The 19,373-nt window shown below is 36.2% G+C and overlaps 3 protein-coding genes across 4 annotated transcripts; 1 reads left to right on the top strand and 2 right to left on the bottom strand.

Moving 5' to 3' along the window:
* Nucleotides 1-42: 42 nt before the first annotated feature.
* On the bottom strand, nt 43-4,413 carry LOC120260230 (pentatricopeptide repeat-containing protein At5g15280, mitochondrial). Its single transcript, XM_039267672.1, has 4 exons — nt 3,869-4,413; nt 808-3,765; nt 467-597; nt 43-391 (listed from the first exon to the last, which is right to left on the bottom strand). The coding sequence occupies exons 1-2, from the start codon at nt 4,411-4,413 to the stop codon at nt 909-911; spliced, it is 3,402 nt and encodes a 1,133-aa protein (XP_039123606.1). The 3' UTR covers nt 43-391; nt 467-597; nt 808-908.
* Nucleotides 4,414-5,889: 1,476 nt separating this feature from the next.
* Nucleotides 5,890-12,196, bottom strand: LOC120260792 (KH domain-containing protein HEN4-like). The gene is given in 9 exon segments (XM_039268354.1): nt 5,890-7,668; nt 7,813-7,885; nt 8,430-8,491; nt 8,682-8,942; nt 9,041-9,298; nt 9,388-9,735; nt 9,737-9,811; nt 10,142-10,764; nt 12,074-12,196. Coding segments are annotated over 7 exon segments (1,635 nt in total). The 5' UTR covers nt 10,724-10,764; nt 12,074-12,196; the 3' UTR covers nt 5,890-7,668; nt 7,813-7,836.
* A 1,803-nt stretch (nt 12,197-13,999) lies between these two features.
* Nucleotides 14,000-19,183, top strand: LOC120260653 (polypyrimidine tract-binding protein homolog 1-like). 2 transcript variants are annotated; one of them, XM_039268185.1, is made up of 11 exons: nt 14,000-14,341; nt 15,877-16,089; nt 16,269-16,365; nt 16,966-17,018; nt 17,099-17,172; nt 17,253-17,348; nt 17,739-17,799; nt 17,876-17,980; nt 18,049-18,130; nt 18,390-18,502; nt 18,650-19,183. In XM_039268185.1, exons 1-11 carry the CDS (start codon nt 14,138-14,140, stop codon nt 18,998-19,000), a joined length of 1,449 nt encoding a protein of 482 aa, XP_039124119.1. In that variant the 5' UTR covers nt 14,000-14,137; the 3' UTR covers nt 19,001-19,183. The 2 variants fall into 2 exon arrangements, with proteins under 2 accessions (XP_039124119.1, XP_039124120.1); XM_039268186.1 differs by lacking the exon at nt 16,269-16,365 and having other exon boundaries at nt 16,956-17,018.
* Nucleotides 19,184-19,373: the final 190 nt, after the last annotated feature.

Below are 19,373 nucleotides of genomic sequence, written 5' to 3'. Positions count from 1 at the left end.
AAGAACAATTAAACATGAGAAAGTTACACAGATTGCAATGGCTTTAAAAACTTATAGAAAATCATCAAGCTTCAAAAATATACATATATATACATCTCTCGAAAGAGTTGTAGATACACAGATACACATGGGTGGGAGTTGATTGAAACAAAAATGAAAGGAAAGCAGGAGATTGCAGCAGTAATGCAGTGTGATGGTTTAGCTCCAAGATCCAAAACAGTAATCTGAAGTGAAATTTCTTTTTTTTGCAGATAAATTATGCAAGTTTCGACGATCGTTGTTTGTAGTAACCAGCTTAAAAAAAACACCTGGTAAATTGTTGCAAAGAGAACTTTTCTTGCAGGAGAGCTTCACTAAACAATACTTGAATCTAGTTGCAATCCAAAATTTCCTGTTAACAATGATCATATTGAACTTCATTGTTCCAGCAAATCACTGCATTATTTACTGAGGAATTAGTTCATACCTCTCATCGAGTATAGTGTCAGGTTTTACTTTCAAGACCAACTTTCGTCGTGATATGCATTGTACTTTGGATGAATTGATTCTAAAATCCTTAGCTCTCTTGCACTTTTGACAACAATCTTTAATTAATTTCTGTCAAAAACAAAAGGAAATTCAAGCTTTGGCTAGGTTTGGTCAAATGGAAGATGCTAATGATACCACACAATATTTGGTAAATCTCAAGGTCATATATACTTCAGGCAAGACAAGTTCAAGAGATATATACAAGACTCTTGATGCATAAATTAATAGATGGTGCATATATATACTTCAATAAATAAAGCATTAAAGAAAATAGTTTACCGTATCTCAACTTCAGCAAGCAAGTACTGATTCTGAAACAAAAACTGAAACCAAGATGTTGCCACTGTCACTAGGAGAGTTACAATGACGGTGATGCATATTTAAAAAGCGTTCGAGAAAGGGCTGCTGTCAGAGAGAAGACGAGACAAGAATCCCTCACCAACTTTACTTCTTTCCTTTCTAGTGTCATTGCTTAAACTGCTTATTAAAGTCCATTGAGTCTCAAAATTGGGTGAACATCCATTTTGCTGCATCTCATGTAATAGTTTTGATGCTTTGTCCAGATTATTTTCTGCACAGTATCTATCGATTATATACTTGTACATATGACTGGTGGGAATCAAACCACAGCGCGGCAGTGTTTCAAGGACTGTGTTGGCTTCATCAGTTCTCCCATTGCTACAAAGGCCATAGATGAGTCTATCACATGTTTCCATATATGGCTTAAGGTTCTTGTGCTGCATCTCTGAATAGAAGTCGAGAGCGAGATCAAATGATTTAGAAGCACATAGAACACAGATGACTGAATTATAACTAGTTTCATTAGGATGCTTGCCCTTCTTTAGCATCACATTCAACAATTCCACAGCCCTTTTCATGCTCCCATGTTTGCAAAATTGTTTAATCAGAAGATCATAGTCGGTGGTCTTGAGAATCAGATCCTTTTCTTCAATTCTATTCAAGAAGAGTTCAGCTTCTTTATGTTGTCCAGATGAAAGAAGGCCTCCAACAATTGCATTTTGGATGACTGAACCGTACTTCCACCTTCTATGTTCCATCACCGTGCTCAGTGCTAAAGCTTCATCAAGTCTGCTGCTATTGCAAAGGCAACAAACTACTTTTCGTAGGCTACGGTTGCTTGGTCTCAAACCCTTGGAAACCATTGTATGAAGTACCTCCACAGATTTTGAGAAATTTCCACACCTAGAAAAGCCGCTTATGAGGAAATCATAAGTAACTTGATCCGGAGACACATGAGTTGTTTGCATTTCATTTAACAAAATCTCGACATGCAAACTGCATCCCAATTGAAACAAATAATAAATCAAGATATTATATAAGATGAGAGGTTGAATCCCTCCTCCCTGATCAATCATCTTTCTAAGTTTAAAGGCACTAGATAGTAGATCATGTGCACAAAATTGGCGAACTAGACAACGAAAGCTAGCAAGGGAAAGAGCAGAGTGATGCCTGAAAATTATAGGTAGTATCTCACATGCCTTTCCCAAATTGTTTCCTTCACAATATCCCTGCAACAAGATGTTAAGGGTCTTGTCATCTGGATATACCTTAGCAGCAAGCACTTGTCGCAACTGAACTGTCGCCTCATCAATCCTCGCTAATTTGCATAAATGATTCAAAATGGGGCCATAAAGAAAATTAACAGTTTCTGGTTGCCTGTTTAACATTGCTTGCTTTAGATTAATTACCTCCTCAACTCGGTTAAACCGGATCAACAAAGGTACAAATAATTGATATGAACTTTCTGATAGGCTTATGTTCTTCCCAAGTACAATATCAACAATCCCTAATGCTTCAGCAAATTTCTGCTCCTTTATAAAACCTTTGATTATGTTTACATAGGCTTCATGATCCAAAATAAAGCCCCTCTGAAGAAGCTCCTCCAGCAATAAGCATCCGATGATTGTAAAATTCCCCGCACACAACTCCCTTAGAATGTCATTGCAAATATTGAAGAACAAGTGGCAGTTCCTTGGAGCGAGAATATCAAAAAGGTCTAGCACTTCCTTGATCATACTCCACTTGCACAGACAACTGATAAGAACCTTTATCTCCCCAAGAGCTGGCAGCCAAGCAATAACTTTTGCAACTTCCAAGCATTCTTTAAGTCCTCCAATATTGTCTTCTTTGCAGAATCCCATTATCAGAGCTGTATAAGTACTGCTCTCAACCAGCATTTCCTTTTTGAGCATCTCATCAACCATCAACTTCGCATGCATTGTCATCCAGTTCTTGCTTAAACTTTGAATAAGAAAATTAAGAGTGCCTTTTTCTAATTGGTTATATAATTCAGGCATTTCATCCAATAAACTAATTACTTCTTTTATGTGATTCAGAGATTCACATAAGCCTTTCAGTAATGTGAAGAATGTAGACAAAGAGACGGCATGCCCCCACTGAACCACTTTCTTCATCACTCTGAGTGCACTTCCTATATCACCTTCCAGACAGTACTTTAGTAAATGGGAATCAAATTTGGGGATAATCTCATTATTCAATATATCATCTAAGATCCGTTCATATTCATCAAGATTAGTCTCTAAGTATAGACCATTACCAAGAGAGTCGAAGAATTCAGCTTTCAAAAGCCCGGCATAATTATCCCGCTTCACTTTCACACCCAAGTGATCAAGACCCAACAACATAAAGGCTTTCGAGAGAGCATCCTCAGTGAAAGCCAGAGAAATCATACCACAATCCACCATCTTACTGATAACCTCTTTAACTTCATCAAATTGTCTACACAGACAGTAGCCTGCCAACAGAATCCTGAAAGTTGCTAAATCTGGCTTTAAATCCTTCTCGATCATGTCCTCATAAATAACTTTTGCATGCTGACCCATCCCCTCCTTAAAAACCCCACTGATTAATGCATTATAAGCACAAACATCAGGCTTTATTTTTCTAGAGAAACATTCAGCCAAAAAAAGGAAGCCACTTTTCAGTTTTCCTTCAATGCAACTTTGAACAATAAGAATTCCAAATGTTACAGCATCCGGATCAAAACCTAAAACCTCCATCTTCTGCACATAGGACCAAGCTTCTTCAGAAGCTAAATTCCTACACAGAGCAGAAGTTATTTTATTACAACTATGAGTTTTGGGGATGACTTCCCATTCCTTCATAAACTTAAGCATATCTTCATAATCTTTCTTCTTGCAGTAACCTTCAGCAATTTCTGAGAGAACTGCAAGACTGGCTTTGATTCCAAACATCCTTTACTCTCCTAAGCATGTTTACAGCACTGAGCATCTCACCTCTCTTAGCCAATTCTCTAACGACAAAATCAAGAATATGTTCTTCTGAACTTAATCCATGCCCAACATCTATCATATCCATATAAACTCTTACAGCAAACTCGGCATTCTTATTCCTAATCAAAGCATTAAGGAGAGCCTTGAAACAGGAAACGGATGGTACTAAGCCTTGATTTCTAGCATTATCATACAATGCAATTGAATCATCCATCCTTGAAGCATTAGCATAACCTTGAATGACTGCACTAAACATCTCACCAGCTCCAGAGACAACTCCCCGGGTATCATCAGACAGAAGCAATGACTCCGCTTCATCATACATCTGTTCTTGAATAAGCATTGAAAGCATAATCTCATAAGACCTTGGAAGATGATGAAAACCCTCACCCTGCCTAGCAGCCCAGCCAAACAACTTCCATAAGAAATCCACTTTTCTCAAATTCATCTCTGGCCCACAACTCAGCAATATTTCAAGAAAATCTTCGGGTTTCAAGGCCGACACTCTCCAGAACCGGCGGATAGTCTCCGGGAACAAGTCTAGAGACATCAGAAGGAGGTCCTGCAAGGATGAATTTTCCGTCAAGGTGGCAGCTTTCTTCTCCCACATGTAAGAGCACTTGGAAAAAACAGTCTTTCCTACTCCAAGATATGATTCTGGCTGAAAATCAGATGCTAAATTGGATCCAGATTCCTCAACGGAAGTTAGAATTTTTGCACGAATTGAAGAAAATGAACGGCTTTCCACAAAATAAAGAAATCTTAGACATGGGACACACTTCCTAATCTTCAAAAACATGGCTTTTTTTTATCACGATGAACATGAATCTATAAAAAGGATCACAAGCCAAGACATGAACATCAGAGCATCGCATCAAGCAGTAGAAAAAATAATCCCCAGAAGAGAAAGAGAAAGAGAAAGTATAAGTACTCCATGAGCGTATGACATGGAGAACAATTCTTAACACTGAAAACCATTGATTTCAAGCAATACAAATGGTTAAAAAAGCAAAAAAATGATGCGCTCTTTATGAAGAACAACAAAATTAATGAAAATCAACGCATCAAAGCATCCAAGGAGGCAATCTTCAGAAGGGAAAGCGAGGTCGTGTATACCCGGTGGAGTTGCATGGCATGGAGAATCAAGGAAACGGATAATGGCCTCCGTTGGAGCTCCTGCCAAAGACGCGGGTTTTGAAGGAAAACCAGAAGGAGAGGAAGGAGAGCGCTCAGCGGATCGGGTTCGATTTATTTTCTTTTGAAGAAAGGATCCGATAAGAAGATATTTAATAAATTATAAAAATAAGGGAAATTGTTTTTCGCATTCACACCTGTCTAAAATTACTAATTGCTTATTATTTATTTAAATTTTTAATTTTGTGAAATAAACTTAAATATTCCGTTGTTAATTTTTTTTGTTTTGTTTTTGAGTTATTTATGTTATTTTCCATGAAAACATAAAATTCAAATGTCCCAAGACTCGAGAGAATACCTATATTTATTGCTACATTTCACCTTTTATCCCACCAAATTTTCAAATGTTTTAATTAGTTAATTTTTTTTTAAAAAAATTGTGATATTATTACTCCAAAATTTAATCTACTTCAAATAAACACCTACTTCAAAATTTGATCCACTTCAAATAAAAGCTTTCCATCTAAAATTTATTACCATTTCATTTGCGTAAACTTGCAAGAATAATTGTTTGATAATTCCCAAATAAATTATAATGGTTATTATTCATTTTAAAAATTTGTTGGTAAAAATAAAGTTGTTTTTACAATAAAATACAACAAAAGGTTCAGTCAACAACACGATCTGAATTTAGCTTTGCCAATTCAGGAACAAGAAAAATCATAGCCCAGAGAAGACATCAGAAATATTATCCTTGTTCAAGAACACCATAAACACACAGATCAAACATGATAAACCCAAACGGGAAAGAGATGCATCAATTTTTACATGTTCAGGAACATGACAAAGAAAAACCTAAAGAAGCAATAATGCCACAAAAGCAGCCACAAAAACACAACTGTGACACATAATAATTGCGTACATTATTACATTATATAAAAAATCTGGGGTATGACCATAGAGAGCATGCCCTCATTGGCTTAGAAATCTTGTTGCTCCCTTAAAAAGCACACCTACATAATCTCACAGCAACAGACAACAATTCAATCATACATCAAATAAGTATTTCATAGCTGGACACAACATGGATCCGCAAAGCGGTCTCCAGCATACCAAAAACAATACACACCCATTGTCATATATTTGGAAACTGGATTTTTTAAAGGTTTAATTGTCGTACAGGTCCCTGTAATTGTGTACTTTTTGTCTTTTTAGTACTTGCAATATTTTTTTGACATGAACACTTTGCAATCTACGCCGAGGACTAGAATGATCCAACTTGACTAAATATGAGAGCTTAATTGTACCTATAAATATTGCAAAAAATAAAAAAAAACAAAAAGTACACAATTTCACAAACCTGTACGGCAATTAAACCATTTTTAAATAATTACATATTAAAAAAATCACTGGTAACAAGATTAAAAAAGAGCCTTGAACCTCAAAATAGAGAGGCATGTAGAACATGTAGAACACACCAAGAGGTCCAAATCAGCACCTCTTTCTTCATTACGCCGGGCCTTCCTGTTCTCATTAACTGATCTACATCTCAAATAAACAACTGAGATTGCAAATTACAACCAGACAATTGTAGCTTTTATCAAGTGACTTATAGTAGTAGAGCAAAACAAATGAAGTGCAGCAAATGTACCTGACAAATGTGAAGATAAAACTACAATACCAAAACAGTACTATGAAGACAAATCCTTCTCTACATATATGGAAACACATGAATAGAATTCTTACCGGGTTCAAGCAAAAAACACACATGCTGCTAATAGCCTGCAAATGATCGTACTGAAAACATATACCGAGGTTAAATGACATATCTCAAGCCATGCATCAGTACTAAGCAGTAAATATAAAACCAATTCAATAGAAGTTGCAGCTCACCTAAAATGCCAGAAACGAGAAGAATGGTCATGTATTGAGCTACTTCAACATCCTTACCCATCACCATAAGATTAGTGATGTCATATAATGGTAGCAAAAATAATCATCTAAAAACAGCCCTTAGAAACCATTGCTGACATGGCAAGTCATGCTAAGTAACATACATAGTTGTTATCTTATTCTTAAAAGTTCTACCAAAGCATGAAAGAAATTTATTTTGAAGTGTGGATCATGGCAAAAACAACCTCAGAATCCCTGCACAACATAATATTGCAAGTTGCCTGCTTAGATATATGAGATCCACATAAATAAACTACACGCTAAAATTCAGAAACTCAATGCAACAACATTGAAATGTCCAAATTATCCAAACAAAACAATAAAGAAGAAACCCAGTGTTGCTTAACAATCAGTTGCTTCAGAGAACAGGTTGAACGAAAAAAAACTTCTGCAAACAATATAATGTCTTCCAAAAGAAGAGCTCTTGGCCACATAGGGTATCTTTCCCAATAGCTTTAAGGGGGATGACACTTGCAACGTGAAATAAACTACTTAGCTTTGACAATTAAGGAAAGTGCGAGTATTGAAACGAACAGGCAATATTTAAACTATGAAATTAATACAACTGGTTCCAAGCATAATCTATGGCTTCAACAATTGGTTCTTGGTGAAACAAATAAACTCTAAAGGCAACAATAAATCAGATGGGGAATCATTCGTGTTGGTGCTTCTAAAGAAAGCTTCCAAGGTGGGAGGATCTCAACTCTGTGCGTCTGGTCTTCGGAATTTAGGCTTGAGGCTTCATACAAGCTGTGGCTCCAGGCTTCATACATCTCAGCTGTTTTGATAGGAAGGGCAGGAAAAAGGTAAAAAGAAAAAACAGATAGGCATATTAGAAGACTGAGATAGGTTGGCTGGCTTGGTTAAAGATAGCATAGTTGTTAAAAAGGATCAAGTCAGAGTAGATAGGGGAATATTCTACCTGCAGGCCCTAAAATTTGAGAGCCTAATAACCATGGTGTTTCCCATGAGAAACGGGGTTTGGGCCAGACAACCTGATAAGAACAGCTATTAATCAGGATCAAGATAATTTACAACTTCTTAATGAAGGACACAAAGGTTGCTTGGATATTATGTAAAGCATGCGAACAAGAAAATAACACATCCAGCACGGTAAGCAAACTAACAGTTCAGATAGTTCTAAAAAGAATTGGTGCTAGAGAGAGACGTCTTCAGTAGTAAGTTTTTGAACATTTGAAGTTCATGACTCTATTACAGTCATAATGTGAGAGTTTGTAACTTTTTACTGACCTAACTGACCCCACATTTCTATTGTTTGCAAGAAGAGGAACAGTGCATGACAACCTGGCTAATTGAAATGAACAATTAGAATTTCGTGAGTTTATGTTTCACAAATGCATGGCAAAAATACATTGAGCATCTGTTTAATTACCTTCCATGCTGACATTCCAATAAATTAGAAAAACAAAGTCAGGATGGTTAGCAAAATGTTTCTTAATGTGTTTTTAACTTATCTTGAATCAAGCAATGCAGGATCTACAAATTTGGGAAGAACCAATAAAGATAGAAAAGCCTTACCCAGCGCTACCAGAACGACCAGAGTACCCACCATATGATCCATAATTACCACCACTACCGCCCTAGAAAGCGGGGGAAAAAACAGAGCACAGTGAGAAAAATTCTCAAGCTAGTATATCAGGTCAAAAAAGTATAAAATAACAAGGTTTAAGGAAATGAACATAGAAAACAAAGGAAACAGTGCAGATATGCAGATAAAAACTCATTTCCACAAAAAATAAAAATAAAAACAGCATCCTAAGAGAAGTCTACCTGGGAACCACTATATCCTCCATAAGTTTCAGATGGTAAGTCACCTGAAGAACCATATCCACCAGAATATGAAGAGTACCCACGACTATGTGCCTTACTATCCCTACCCCCATATTTTGTCCCATCATCACTTGCCATGAGATGGTAAGGAGCCGAGGGTGGAAATGCAGATAAAGCACCCTCCCTTTCAAAAAAGTTGGCTTTCAACCGCATTGTTATTTGCACAAGAGCATTTTTGGCAAGCTCAAGGTCTCCACTGATCTGAAAAATATTACCAGAGACAAATGCAGAACATATAAATGTTTATGTAAATTTAAGTATTTAACTATCAGAATCGAAAAACTGAAACACTTATTCACCTGAACCATCTCATCATCTTCTGAAGCAACTTTTGGAAGGTTTTCCTTTGAAAGGATACGGATGTTGGCTCGTGTAGATCTCCTCATCTCAGAGATGATAGACCCACCTTTACCAATCAGACAGCCAATACGTGATGTAGGTACAAGCAGGCGTGTGGTAAATGAAAATTCCCCAGATTCTCTCTCAGTTTTCTCACTGCATCTAGGTTGCAAGCGCAATGCAGCTTCTAAAGTTGGAGATATGGCCTCCTCAAAGAACTACCATGGCACCAAATATGAATGTTTATTCCTTGTTTTAAAATACAAAGATAGAATATCAATAATGGGACAAGGAAAAAAAGCCACACCTCCTTCGCAGAAATTGTGATAATGCAGTCATCTTCACCAGAGGAACTGTCCACTTTAATTGTTGCGCCAGATTCCTGCCTGATTTGCTTAATAATGGCACCACCTTTGCCAATGACTGCTCCAATATTCACAGAAGGGCAGAGCAAGCGCAGCCCAAATTCCCTCGCTGCACTTTCATCCCGAGGACCTGAGTAAAAAGGCCAATCTCCTGCCACATCACCCTTGTAACCTCCATAATGACCCATCACTGGACCCATACCAATGACCGGTGGTCCAGTATTTGGAACCCCATACTGTGCAACTGAAGGAAATGAGCTGGGCAAATTTCCAGCTAGGAGGTGCTGGGAGGCGAGATGGATTATCATGAAGACGAGTTGAAACTTGAAACAAAGCCTTCCTCACTAATGGCGCTTCCCCGGAAATCTATACAAAATCATAGGCCATAATAAGATGCAACATTCAATGCACATGATCGAGCAGATAATGCCAATGAGAAACAGATACAAATTTAACACCTGGCTCATGTAATGTAGAGATGCATAATATTATTACATCAAAGAATAGCACAAGGCACAAGGTTCTCTAGAAATGCTATGTTTGAGTAATAAAATCCATACTGGCAATAGAAAACAAACACTTCCGTTTTTCCTAACCGAGAAAAAAAAAATTGACACTACAAGAATAGTTGAGCAAATACAGTTTCTCATAGCAAAAAACCCAAAAGAGAAAGCAAAAATAGAAGAACACCAGTACCTGGAGAAGTTCATCATTATTAATGGCACATGGAGGAAGATGCTCATTTTTCATAATACGAACTTGAGCACCAGTTTCACTGCGAATACTTTGAATAATTTGCCCACCTTTCCCAATTATGCAACCAATCTGATCAGATGGCACAAGCAGACGGACCATGACTTGAGGTGCATCTGTGTCAATGTATTCATCATTCAGGGATTCATCAGCGATAAGCTTCTCATGTACTTTAAAGAGAGCATCTTGTGCAGGACAAATTTCATCGCCAGTGTCCTCAAAGGTACTAGTTTCCCTGCTTGAGCTGTAAATTGTTATAACCCGTTCATCACAACCTGGAGTAGATTCGCCAATTCTGATCTTGGCTTGAGTATCAGCCCTGAGTTGTTTCACAATTTCCCCTCCCCTGCCAATGATACTCCCTATCTTCTTTCCAGGGCACAAATATCGGTATACAGTGTCATCAGACGTAGGAGCAAAGGGATCTCTCTCATCACCAGGATTTCTTCTCTTGCTCCCGCTGTTGTCAGTATAATCAGGCTGAGAATGGTACCTTTTGCCATAATTGTTTCTCTGCCCGGCCATTTTATCAAAATTTGTTTGACGACTTTACACTAGACTAATATCTGAATGGACAGAAAACCAACACATAATTAAATCGCAAGACAACATACTATTAACAACAAGGAATTTAATACCAGTCCACTTTTAGAGAAACCCTTCAATCAATAATGGATGCACATCCAGAGAATGCGACAAGTAAATATCACATGGAAAAAACAATGACCAAATTCTTTGCTAGCATGTTGCCTAATTGTGTCATCCTCAGGTTTGTTCCAAGTCATGAAACAAGGTTATATAAATCTTTTAGGTATTTTTTGGTTTTCTGTCATCGAAAATCCAATTTACATGATCTACATGGTCAAAGTCAATCAATTATGAGACACAATCAATATCCAGGCTTACCAATGGATTTTTTTCACAGATTGGCATCTGATGTCAAAACTATCCATATGAGGTTCAACAACAAAATCCACCCTCCCATTATTAGCAAGAAGATAGATTTCTTTTCAACAACAGAAGGGAATTCAGAAATCAGTCACAAGTTCACGCAAGAATATATGATACTCGTAACCATTTATCAACCAATAAAAAAAAGGACTTGAAGCTTAATTCCACCAAACAAACTGAACCGCACATAGACAAAGAATCCTGGATCTAAAGTCAACATAGTCAAGTCTTTCGAGCACCAATACACAAGTTTTCTTTCTTTCTGATCAACAGCTAAACAAAAAGAAGTCATTTCAAGTAATTCACAGCACATATTAGTCGAAATATTAAAAAGTTAATATCCTGCAGAGAATAAAAATATAAAAATTGGGAGAAGAATTTTTTTTCCAAGAAACCTAACAAAATAAAAGATTCAAGTCCATTGTTATGACAAAAGTTTAACAACTGATTGTACGCTGCCACAGCGGAATGGAAGGAAAGGATTCACCCTAAATAGTTGGGACTCCCAGCTTCTTCTAGTTCTTGATGATGTTGTTGTAAAATTAACAAAATAAAAATTAAAACTTCAGAAGGCTTCTCAAGGTACATTAATAAAAACCCTAAAAAATCCGAAAATTATTCGAAACATGTTCAACCAAGCAATCTCAACCACACATAAAACAGAACCCTAGATCCAAAACTCGCACAAATAGAAGGAAATCAAACATTCAGAACACCAACACCCACATCTTCTCCTTCCTAATCAAGCAACCAAACAAAAAAACAGATCAAATCCATCCAACCTAAATAATTGATAGCAGCATCAATCCAACTATATATATATATATATATATCTAAAAAAATAATTAAAAAATAAAAATTCCCGAAGAACAGCCAATTACTCACAAAATTGGAGAACTCCGAGAGGTTGAGGAAATCACAAACCTCGGCAAATCGGTTCCCTACTCCTCGCAAAACCCTAGGCGGAGGAGGGAGAGAGCTCAGTCTTCGGATGCGCGCAAGGACCACAAACAATTAGAAAGAAACCAAAATATCTCACGAGTTACGCTCGTGCAGCGCGCTGTCTCTTGATAAGATTAGCTCACCAGGTCAGAGAAGATCAGAAGTTGCAATGCCTGTCAGTGCCTGACACGTAAGCCTTTTTATATTTGTGCCTATGGTTAATTAATTATGGGATTAAGTATAATTAAATAATCCAAAACATAATTTTTTTTATGTTTTCTCTCTGTTTATCAAGAATTAGATTTCAAAGGTTATCTAATGGAAGAGTTACGCTAATTTTATTCGATGATGCGGAAGAGGATGTGTGTGAGAATATAACCATCAATCTCAAAAAATTACAGATAATTACAATCTTAAAAATTATTTAAATTTTTATCTGATTAATATATATATATATATATATAATATTAGAATGATGATTTATTAAATAATTTCTGAAAACTTAAAATTGGAACTGATTAATAAGTAATATACTCAGTGATTTTTTTCGACTCACAAGTAGAGTTTGTCTTCTTTACTTTGGAAGAGGAACTTGACAAAGACCCATATTGACTTGATAAATTAAATAAGCCGTATCTTTTAACCCATTGCAAAATGAGATGATCTCTCAGTCTCTCATTTTTTTTTTAAAAAAAAAATTACTACTTTTCTATAACAAAAGTGATAGTAAATAAAATTTTAACAAATGAGAAATATTTATTTAATATCTATTCATTAGAGATGGATAGTTAGTAGTATTAAATAACTAAATAATTGCAAAATGCACAATGAATGACAATTTATAATTACTCCCTCTGATTTTTTTTATTTTAACAAAAATAAAAATTGGTTGAAGTTTAGTGAGTAATATAAAATTTATAAAATTTATATTAATTTTTTAATATTATTTTTATTTAAAATATGTTTTTATATATATAGTGAATATAATTTGTTGAAATAATAAATATAAAAAATAAATATGAAAAATACTTCATAAATTTTCAAAATCAACAAGTAAAAATGATTAAAAAAATATAAAATATGATTAAGTAAAAAGGGCCGGAGAGTGTATAATTTAATGTATAATAAATAACTATGTGCATAGAGCCTCATGTTACTTTACGAGACAATCTTGGGAGCAATTTAGATCTTGATCCAATAATCTCCGAAACCTAACCTGATATCCCCCTTCCCTTCGCACGCTCTCCATGCCTCTCTCTTTCTCTAAATATTAACCCTATTTCTTCCTTTTAAGACATTTCTCTCTCTTATTTTTTATCAGCTGCGGAATTTAAAAGATTTTTTGAGTTAAAAATTTCATTGGTTCTATGTGAAATATTTTTTTGTACATTTAATATTTTGAATATTGAAAAAATATACTATTTTTTTAATGTTGAATTATAAAAACAAAAATAATTTCATCTTTAAAAATCCAAACAAAATACTTTATATTTGAATAATATAAAGTGTCCTTTAAAAAACATATATATTTTTTAAATATTAAAAAATTTAATCCAAAAGTCATGTTATCTGAGATTCTGACCAAACCCAACACGAATCTTCCAGATTCCGGATTCCAAACCTTAATTTTAATTCATCCGACAATCTATCACTTTTTAAAAATTAATTTAGTAATTTAAAAATAATTAATATTCTAACAACTATGAAGTAAGACTAGAGGTTCAAATAAAACCAGACAATAATAAAAGGAATTAAAAAATTGTTATAATTATTATGTTTCCTTTTTTATCACAGATTCACAGCACCTGACTTGCACGTGCGTTCTTTCATTTGGCTTTTTTCGGCAAATCGTATATAAATGCGCGGCTTGATAGGACAAAGTTTCTCTCGCATTGCGGGCTTCGTTCTTCCGTGCGCGACAAAGCAAGCCTCTCTCCCGGAGAATCCCAACCCTAACCCTAGAATTCGATCCATCAGAGAGCCGCATTTCTCTGTGGCAAATCAATCGGCCCTTCCAGTGGTTAGAGTTTGAATCGGTTGGCGTTGATGCAGATCTCGGAGATGTCAACTGGGGTGGCGGAGCAGCGGCTGTTCAGGAACAACCTGATGGCTTCGAAGGTGCTGCATCTGCGGAACCTTCCATGGTTGTGCAGGGAGGAGGAGCTTGTTGAGCTTTGCAGGCCATTCGGTGAAATCGTCTACATCAAGTGCAACTTCGGCGCCAACCGTAACCAGGCCTTCGTTGAATTTGTGGGTTTCTTTCCCTATCTCTCACGCTCGTACTTGCATTTCTTGTCAATCTTCTTTTTATGCTATGGCTTGCATATGACCTTGACCTGATCTAGGGAGTATTAATTTGTGCTAGCTGATTGCTTTTGGTTATTGTTTTTTGAGAAAATAAAGTTTGAAATTTTTTCATTGATTTGATCGATTGAGAGCACAGGAATTTAGTTAGATCGAAGCTAAACATCGATACTCAAGTGATTTTCAATGGCAAAAAAATTTCAAAAAGAGGGGAAAAAGGCTGAATCCATCATGTTCGAAGAGGTTTTTTTCTTTGTGGGCTAAGAAAGAAAAATATTATATAAGGGCGAGGCAATCAAACTAATGATATGCTGATATTGACGTGATCGAATGCGACAAAAAAGCTTATACTAGCTTTCCTTTTTGTCTACATTGATACTCATGTGATTTTCAACTGCAAAAATAATAATAAGGGGAAAAATGGGAATCCATCATGTTTGAAGAGGTTTTTTTCTTTTGTGGGCTAAGAGAGAAAAGATTGTAAGGGTAGACAATCGAAGTACAGATTTGCTGATACTGACATGATCGAATGCGACAAAAGCTTATTTAAGCTTTCCATTTTGTTTTCTTGTTTGCTGTTTGCAATGAGTTATAAATTTACTTATTAATTTTTTATGCCTGCCTTCTAGAAAAAGATTAAGTAGAATTAAATAGGAGGCATTTTAATGTCTTGAGCAATTTGGTATGAACTCATTGTTTGACATGGCAGGATACGACAAAAGAGTAATTAAGCTTTCCTTTTCATCCTCTTGTTTTGTTGTTTTGGAGATGTCATGAATTCATGGTGATTAATTCAATTAGTGTTCTCTAGAGAAGCAAAGAAAGTAGATAAGAAATGAAAATTGATGGCATTGAGGAAAGGATGGTTTCAAATTTGATCTGCTATTGGATTTCGGCTATGGCCACTTTCTGGAGCAATTTGGCAATGGAACTCACTGTTAAATATGATGGAATACACGAAAAGAAAAATCTAGCTTTCCTTTTTTGTTCACGTAAGTTCCAGTTCAAATAGGTTATGCATACATGGTAATGAATTCATGGCAAATGTTGATTAGAGATGTTGATGAATGGCTCCTTGCAAATTTGATCTGTTGGGCTTGTGTCTTATTACCAATGTGGTCTCTTGCTGCTGTCCTTGAGCAATTTACCAAATGAACTCATTGTGCTAAATTAGTTACAAATGTGGCATGAAGGTGTCTATTTGTCATAGTCGGTATTGCTTTTGTAGTGAAAGTTAGTGAACTTGGTGAAGTTTTAATGTTCTATGATTTTTGTTTATTTTTTTCTTTTGCATGTTATGATAAAAAATTATACACAGTACTGGGCTGTTTCGATTTCCTTTTGTTATGTTGATTGCTCAAATCTTGATATGTGATTACTAAGCAAAGGTTCTGCATGCTTAGCCATGTCTACTTTGATGAGTTAGTAAGTGATTTGCTGTTTTACTCATCTTTGCTAATGTTTGAAATTTGCTCTTCTAGGCTGAGCTAAATCAGGCTATTTCAATGGTGTCATATTATGCATCCTCATCTGAGCCCGCGAATGTTCGTGGCCAAACTGTTTACATTCAATATTCAAATTGGCAGGAAATCGGTAATTATAATAAGAGTGCTGGTGGCATTGCTGGGAATGTCCTCATTGTCACTTTGGAGGGTGTTCAACGTTCTGATGTCAGCATAGAAGTTATTCATGCGGTAAGTCCTATCTGAAGAGGTATTTTTTTCTTTTTGAAGTCAATTTGTCGAATTTTTATATTTCAATAAGCTTCTGTGCAATTGAATTGTTATGAGTGGTGATGATGCCAGGAAAAAAATCTATTGAAGTTATCTGGTTTTATTCTATTTCCACGGATTGAGCTGCTTATTCTTGACAGATAGTTGTTGTAACATATTCTGCATGGATCAGAAGGCCTATGTTTCCACGGAGAAAATTCTCGTTATCAGCGTTCTGCATTGGAAGATATACAACGTGTACTTTGTTCTCTTTCTTTTTGATTTTTTTCCATTTGAACCCATTGGACTTGATCTTGAATGATGGTATTGACTAATTGCTCCTGACCATCACGCCTAATGTAAGTTGTGAGGGCACAATCGATCCTCCTATTGAAGCTGTATTGAGGTTCAACTTCTCATCCTTAGGATTTTGATAGCTCTCTTTCCTTTTTATAGTCAAGTTTCCTTTTATGCATGTGAGATTTGAAAATCTGCTGTGCTTTCTTTCCTATATTGCCTCTTCTTGTGTTTAGGAAGATTCTTTTCTATTTAGCTCTGCCATCTTACCATCTTTGCTCCTTAAGACGATTGATTAAGCATTTTTTTCCCCACATTGTATTTGCTTGTTGAGTCAGTGAGTTCATAGATCCAATGCGTTATATGCATTTTATGTTTGTGTTGCACTATGTGTGATGGAACTGGAGTTTTGCTGTAACCTACAGGTGCTCTTCCTCACTCTATGAAATTAATTTGTACTTCTTTTTAGGATCAGCGTATTAAAAGCCTTGTTTATTTTTTTCCCTCCTTTTCCTTTACTTAGGTTAGTGATGTGATTTTTTATTTGTTAGGTGTTCTCAGCTTATGGATATGTCCATAAAATTGCTACATTTGAAAAAGGTGCTTGTTTTCAGGTAGCTCACATTTTTCTAAAATTTGCTTATGCCTGCAGTTTTCGAGTCTTCATTTATTAATCTCTACTTTATTTTTATAGGCATTAATCCAGTTCAGCAATTCAGATATTGCCTCTGAAGTGAAGACTGCCTTGAATGGAAGATGTATTCCAAGGTTGTTCCATTTGTTCAGGAATTAGGGATAGCTTTTAATTTCTTTTCTTGGATTAGATTGATAAAAAATGTTTTTTCTAGGTACTTGCTCCCACAGCATGTTACATCGTGTCACTTGCGCATATCATATTCGGCACACACTAATTTGAACATCAAATTCCAATCAAGCCGTAGCAGGTAATTACAACCTCAGAGCATTTCCATGTAATCATCATATAATGTGCACCCTCAAAGTATTTCTTGCACTGGATATTGACATCTGAGAACATTCTAACCCAGGGTATTTATGGGATTTAGATGTTTGCCTTTCAGAAGATTGATGAATGTAGTGTGCATAGTTTTTTTTAAAGAGAAATAAATAAATAAATAAATACTTTCATTCTAGATCATCCCCTTCAGTTTCGCAGGTCTTGTTCATTTCTGGTTTTATGTGTGTTGCTATTTTCTATTGCTTACTGTAATCTTTATTGCAATTTGGCACCGTTGATCTTTAGTTTTCACGTGTGAAGTATATTGTTTTAGCTTCATTTGGTCTGGAAAATTGTGATACATGATAAATTCTTACAGGGACTATACAAACCCTTATCTTCCCCTGAAGGGCCATTCTGTAATTGAGGGAACCTCACAGGTTGGTGTTCTAAATTATTATATTGGCCACATCTAATGGTGATTTTGAATAGATTCTGACAAACTGTTATCTTCAGTCTGCTGTAGGTCCCTATGGAAACAAAAGGGTGCCAGAGAGTAATGTGCTTCTTGCATTTATTAAAAATATGGAATATGCAGTGACAATTGATGTTATTCACACTGTAAGCTATCTGGTTCGTTCTTATTTACCAATTCAGGGGTGAACAGATACTTAACATTTCCTTTCCAGGTTTTCTCGGCATATGGTACGGTCCAGAAGATTGTCATGTTTGAGAACAACAATGGAATGCATGCTTTGGTTCAGTATCCGGGTAAGTACGCAGGTTCATGCTGATTTAAGTTTCCCTATTTTTACTTGTATACATCATTATCATGAGCAGTCCTTTGAATTTTATTATTCTGTTTTGTGTTTACATGTATGGTTTCTGCTTCACAAGTTACTTGTTCACATTATTAAACGCCTCTCTCATTCTGTTACTTTCCCCCGCTCATTTGGACAGAACAGAGTTATTTTCCTGCCATTCTTTGGTCCTTATTACAGAAATTTGGTTGTGGTCCATGTTCTTTCAGATGTGATAACTGCTGCAACGGCTAAACTGTACCTGGAGGGGCATTGCATCTATGATGGTGGCTATTGCAAGCTTCATTTGTCATACTCTCGGCACACCAATCTCACTATCATGGTACAGATATTGGTTTCTGTGTTACAATGAAGGAATAATCGAAAAATGTCATAGACTAGAGTCATAATAAAAGAATAGTTGATGCTCATGCCAATGTGAAGTTCGCCATTTTGTATGATATATACTAGCAAGTGTTACTCCTTTCAGGTTAACAGTGATAAAAGCAGAGACTACACAATTCCAGAGACTAGGGTCGTTGCGGCTCCACCTGCTTTTACCGGATGGCAGCCCAGTGCTCCAGCTGCACCAGTTTTTGATGCTGTGCAAATGCCAGATTATGATCCAAGCAGACTGATCATTCCGGCATCTTCAAGCACATATCCAGGCCAATCTTTGATGCCGCACTCTGGCCCCGCTTACCCCGCTACCGGAGCTTACTCTTCTGCATCAGCTGCATCACTCCATGCGTCTCGTCTGATATCACTGTATGGCATGCACCCCGGTGACTCAGGTCCAAGTGGTTCATCATCCAGCCAGCCCCATGTTTATTATCAGTAAAACCTCCCAAGCTTCTCATGCCTCAATTTTTTTTATCATTTGCCTAAAAGTTGCTCTGGTGGTCCAAATATATTTCATTTGTTTTTTTTTTATCAGAATGTAATATATGTTGGTGGTCTTTGGTTGTTGGGGGAGGATTCAAAACAAGCAGACATGTTTACTAACTAGCTCAGTTGCCATTGATGTGGATTCCATTGTCTCATTTATTTATATTTATTTTTTTATCATTCAATGGTCAGGGCCGTACTACAACCTGAAGGTTGAAGCATTGTTTGATTCGCTGTGGTACATGAGACATAGTCTGCTGTATTCTCAGGACCACACCATGAATATTTAACAACCAAAACTCTCAAACTCAAAGGTGGGCATCATG

Source organism: Dioscorea cayenensis, chromosome 5 (genome assembly GCF_009730915.1).
Source record: "Dioscorea cayenensis subsp. rotundata cultivar TDr96_F1 chromosome 5, TDr96_F1_v2_PseudoChromosome.rev07_lg8_w22 25.fasta, whole genome shotgun sequence".
Classification (NCBI taxonomy): domain Eukaryota; kingdom Viridiplantae; phylum Streptophyta; class Magnoliopsida; order Dioscoreales; family Dioscoreaceae; genus Dioscorea; species Dioscorea cayenensis.
The sequence above is the reverse complement of the archived record's forward strand: the minus strand, read 5'-3'. Positions and strand labels throughout refer to the sequence as shown.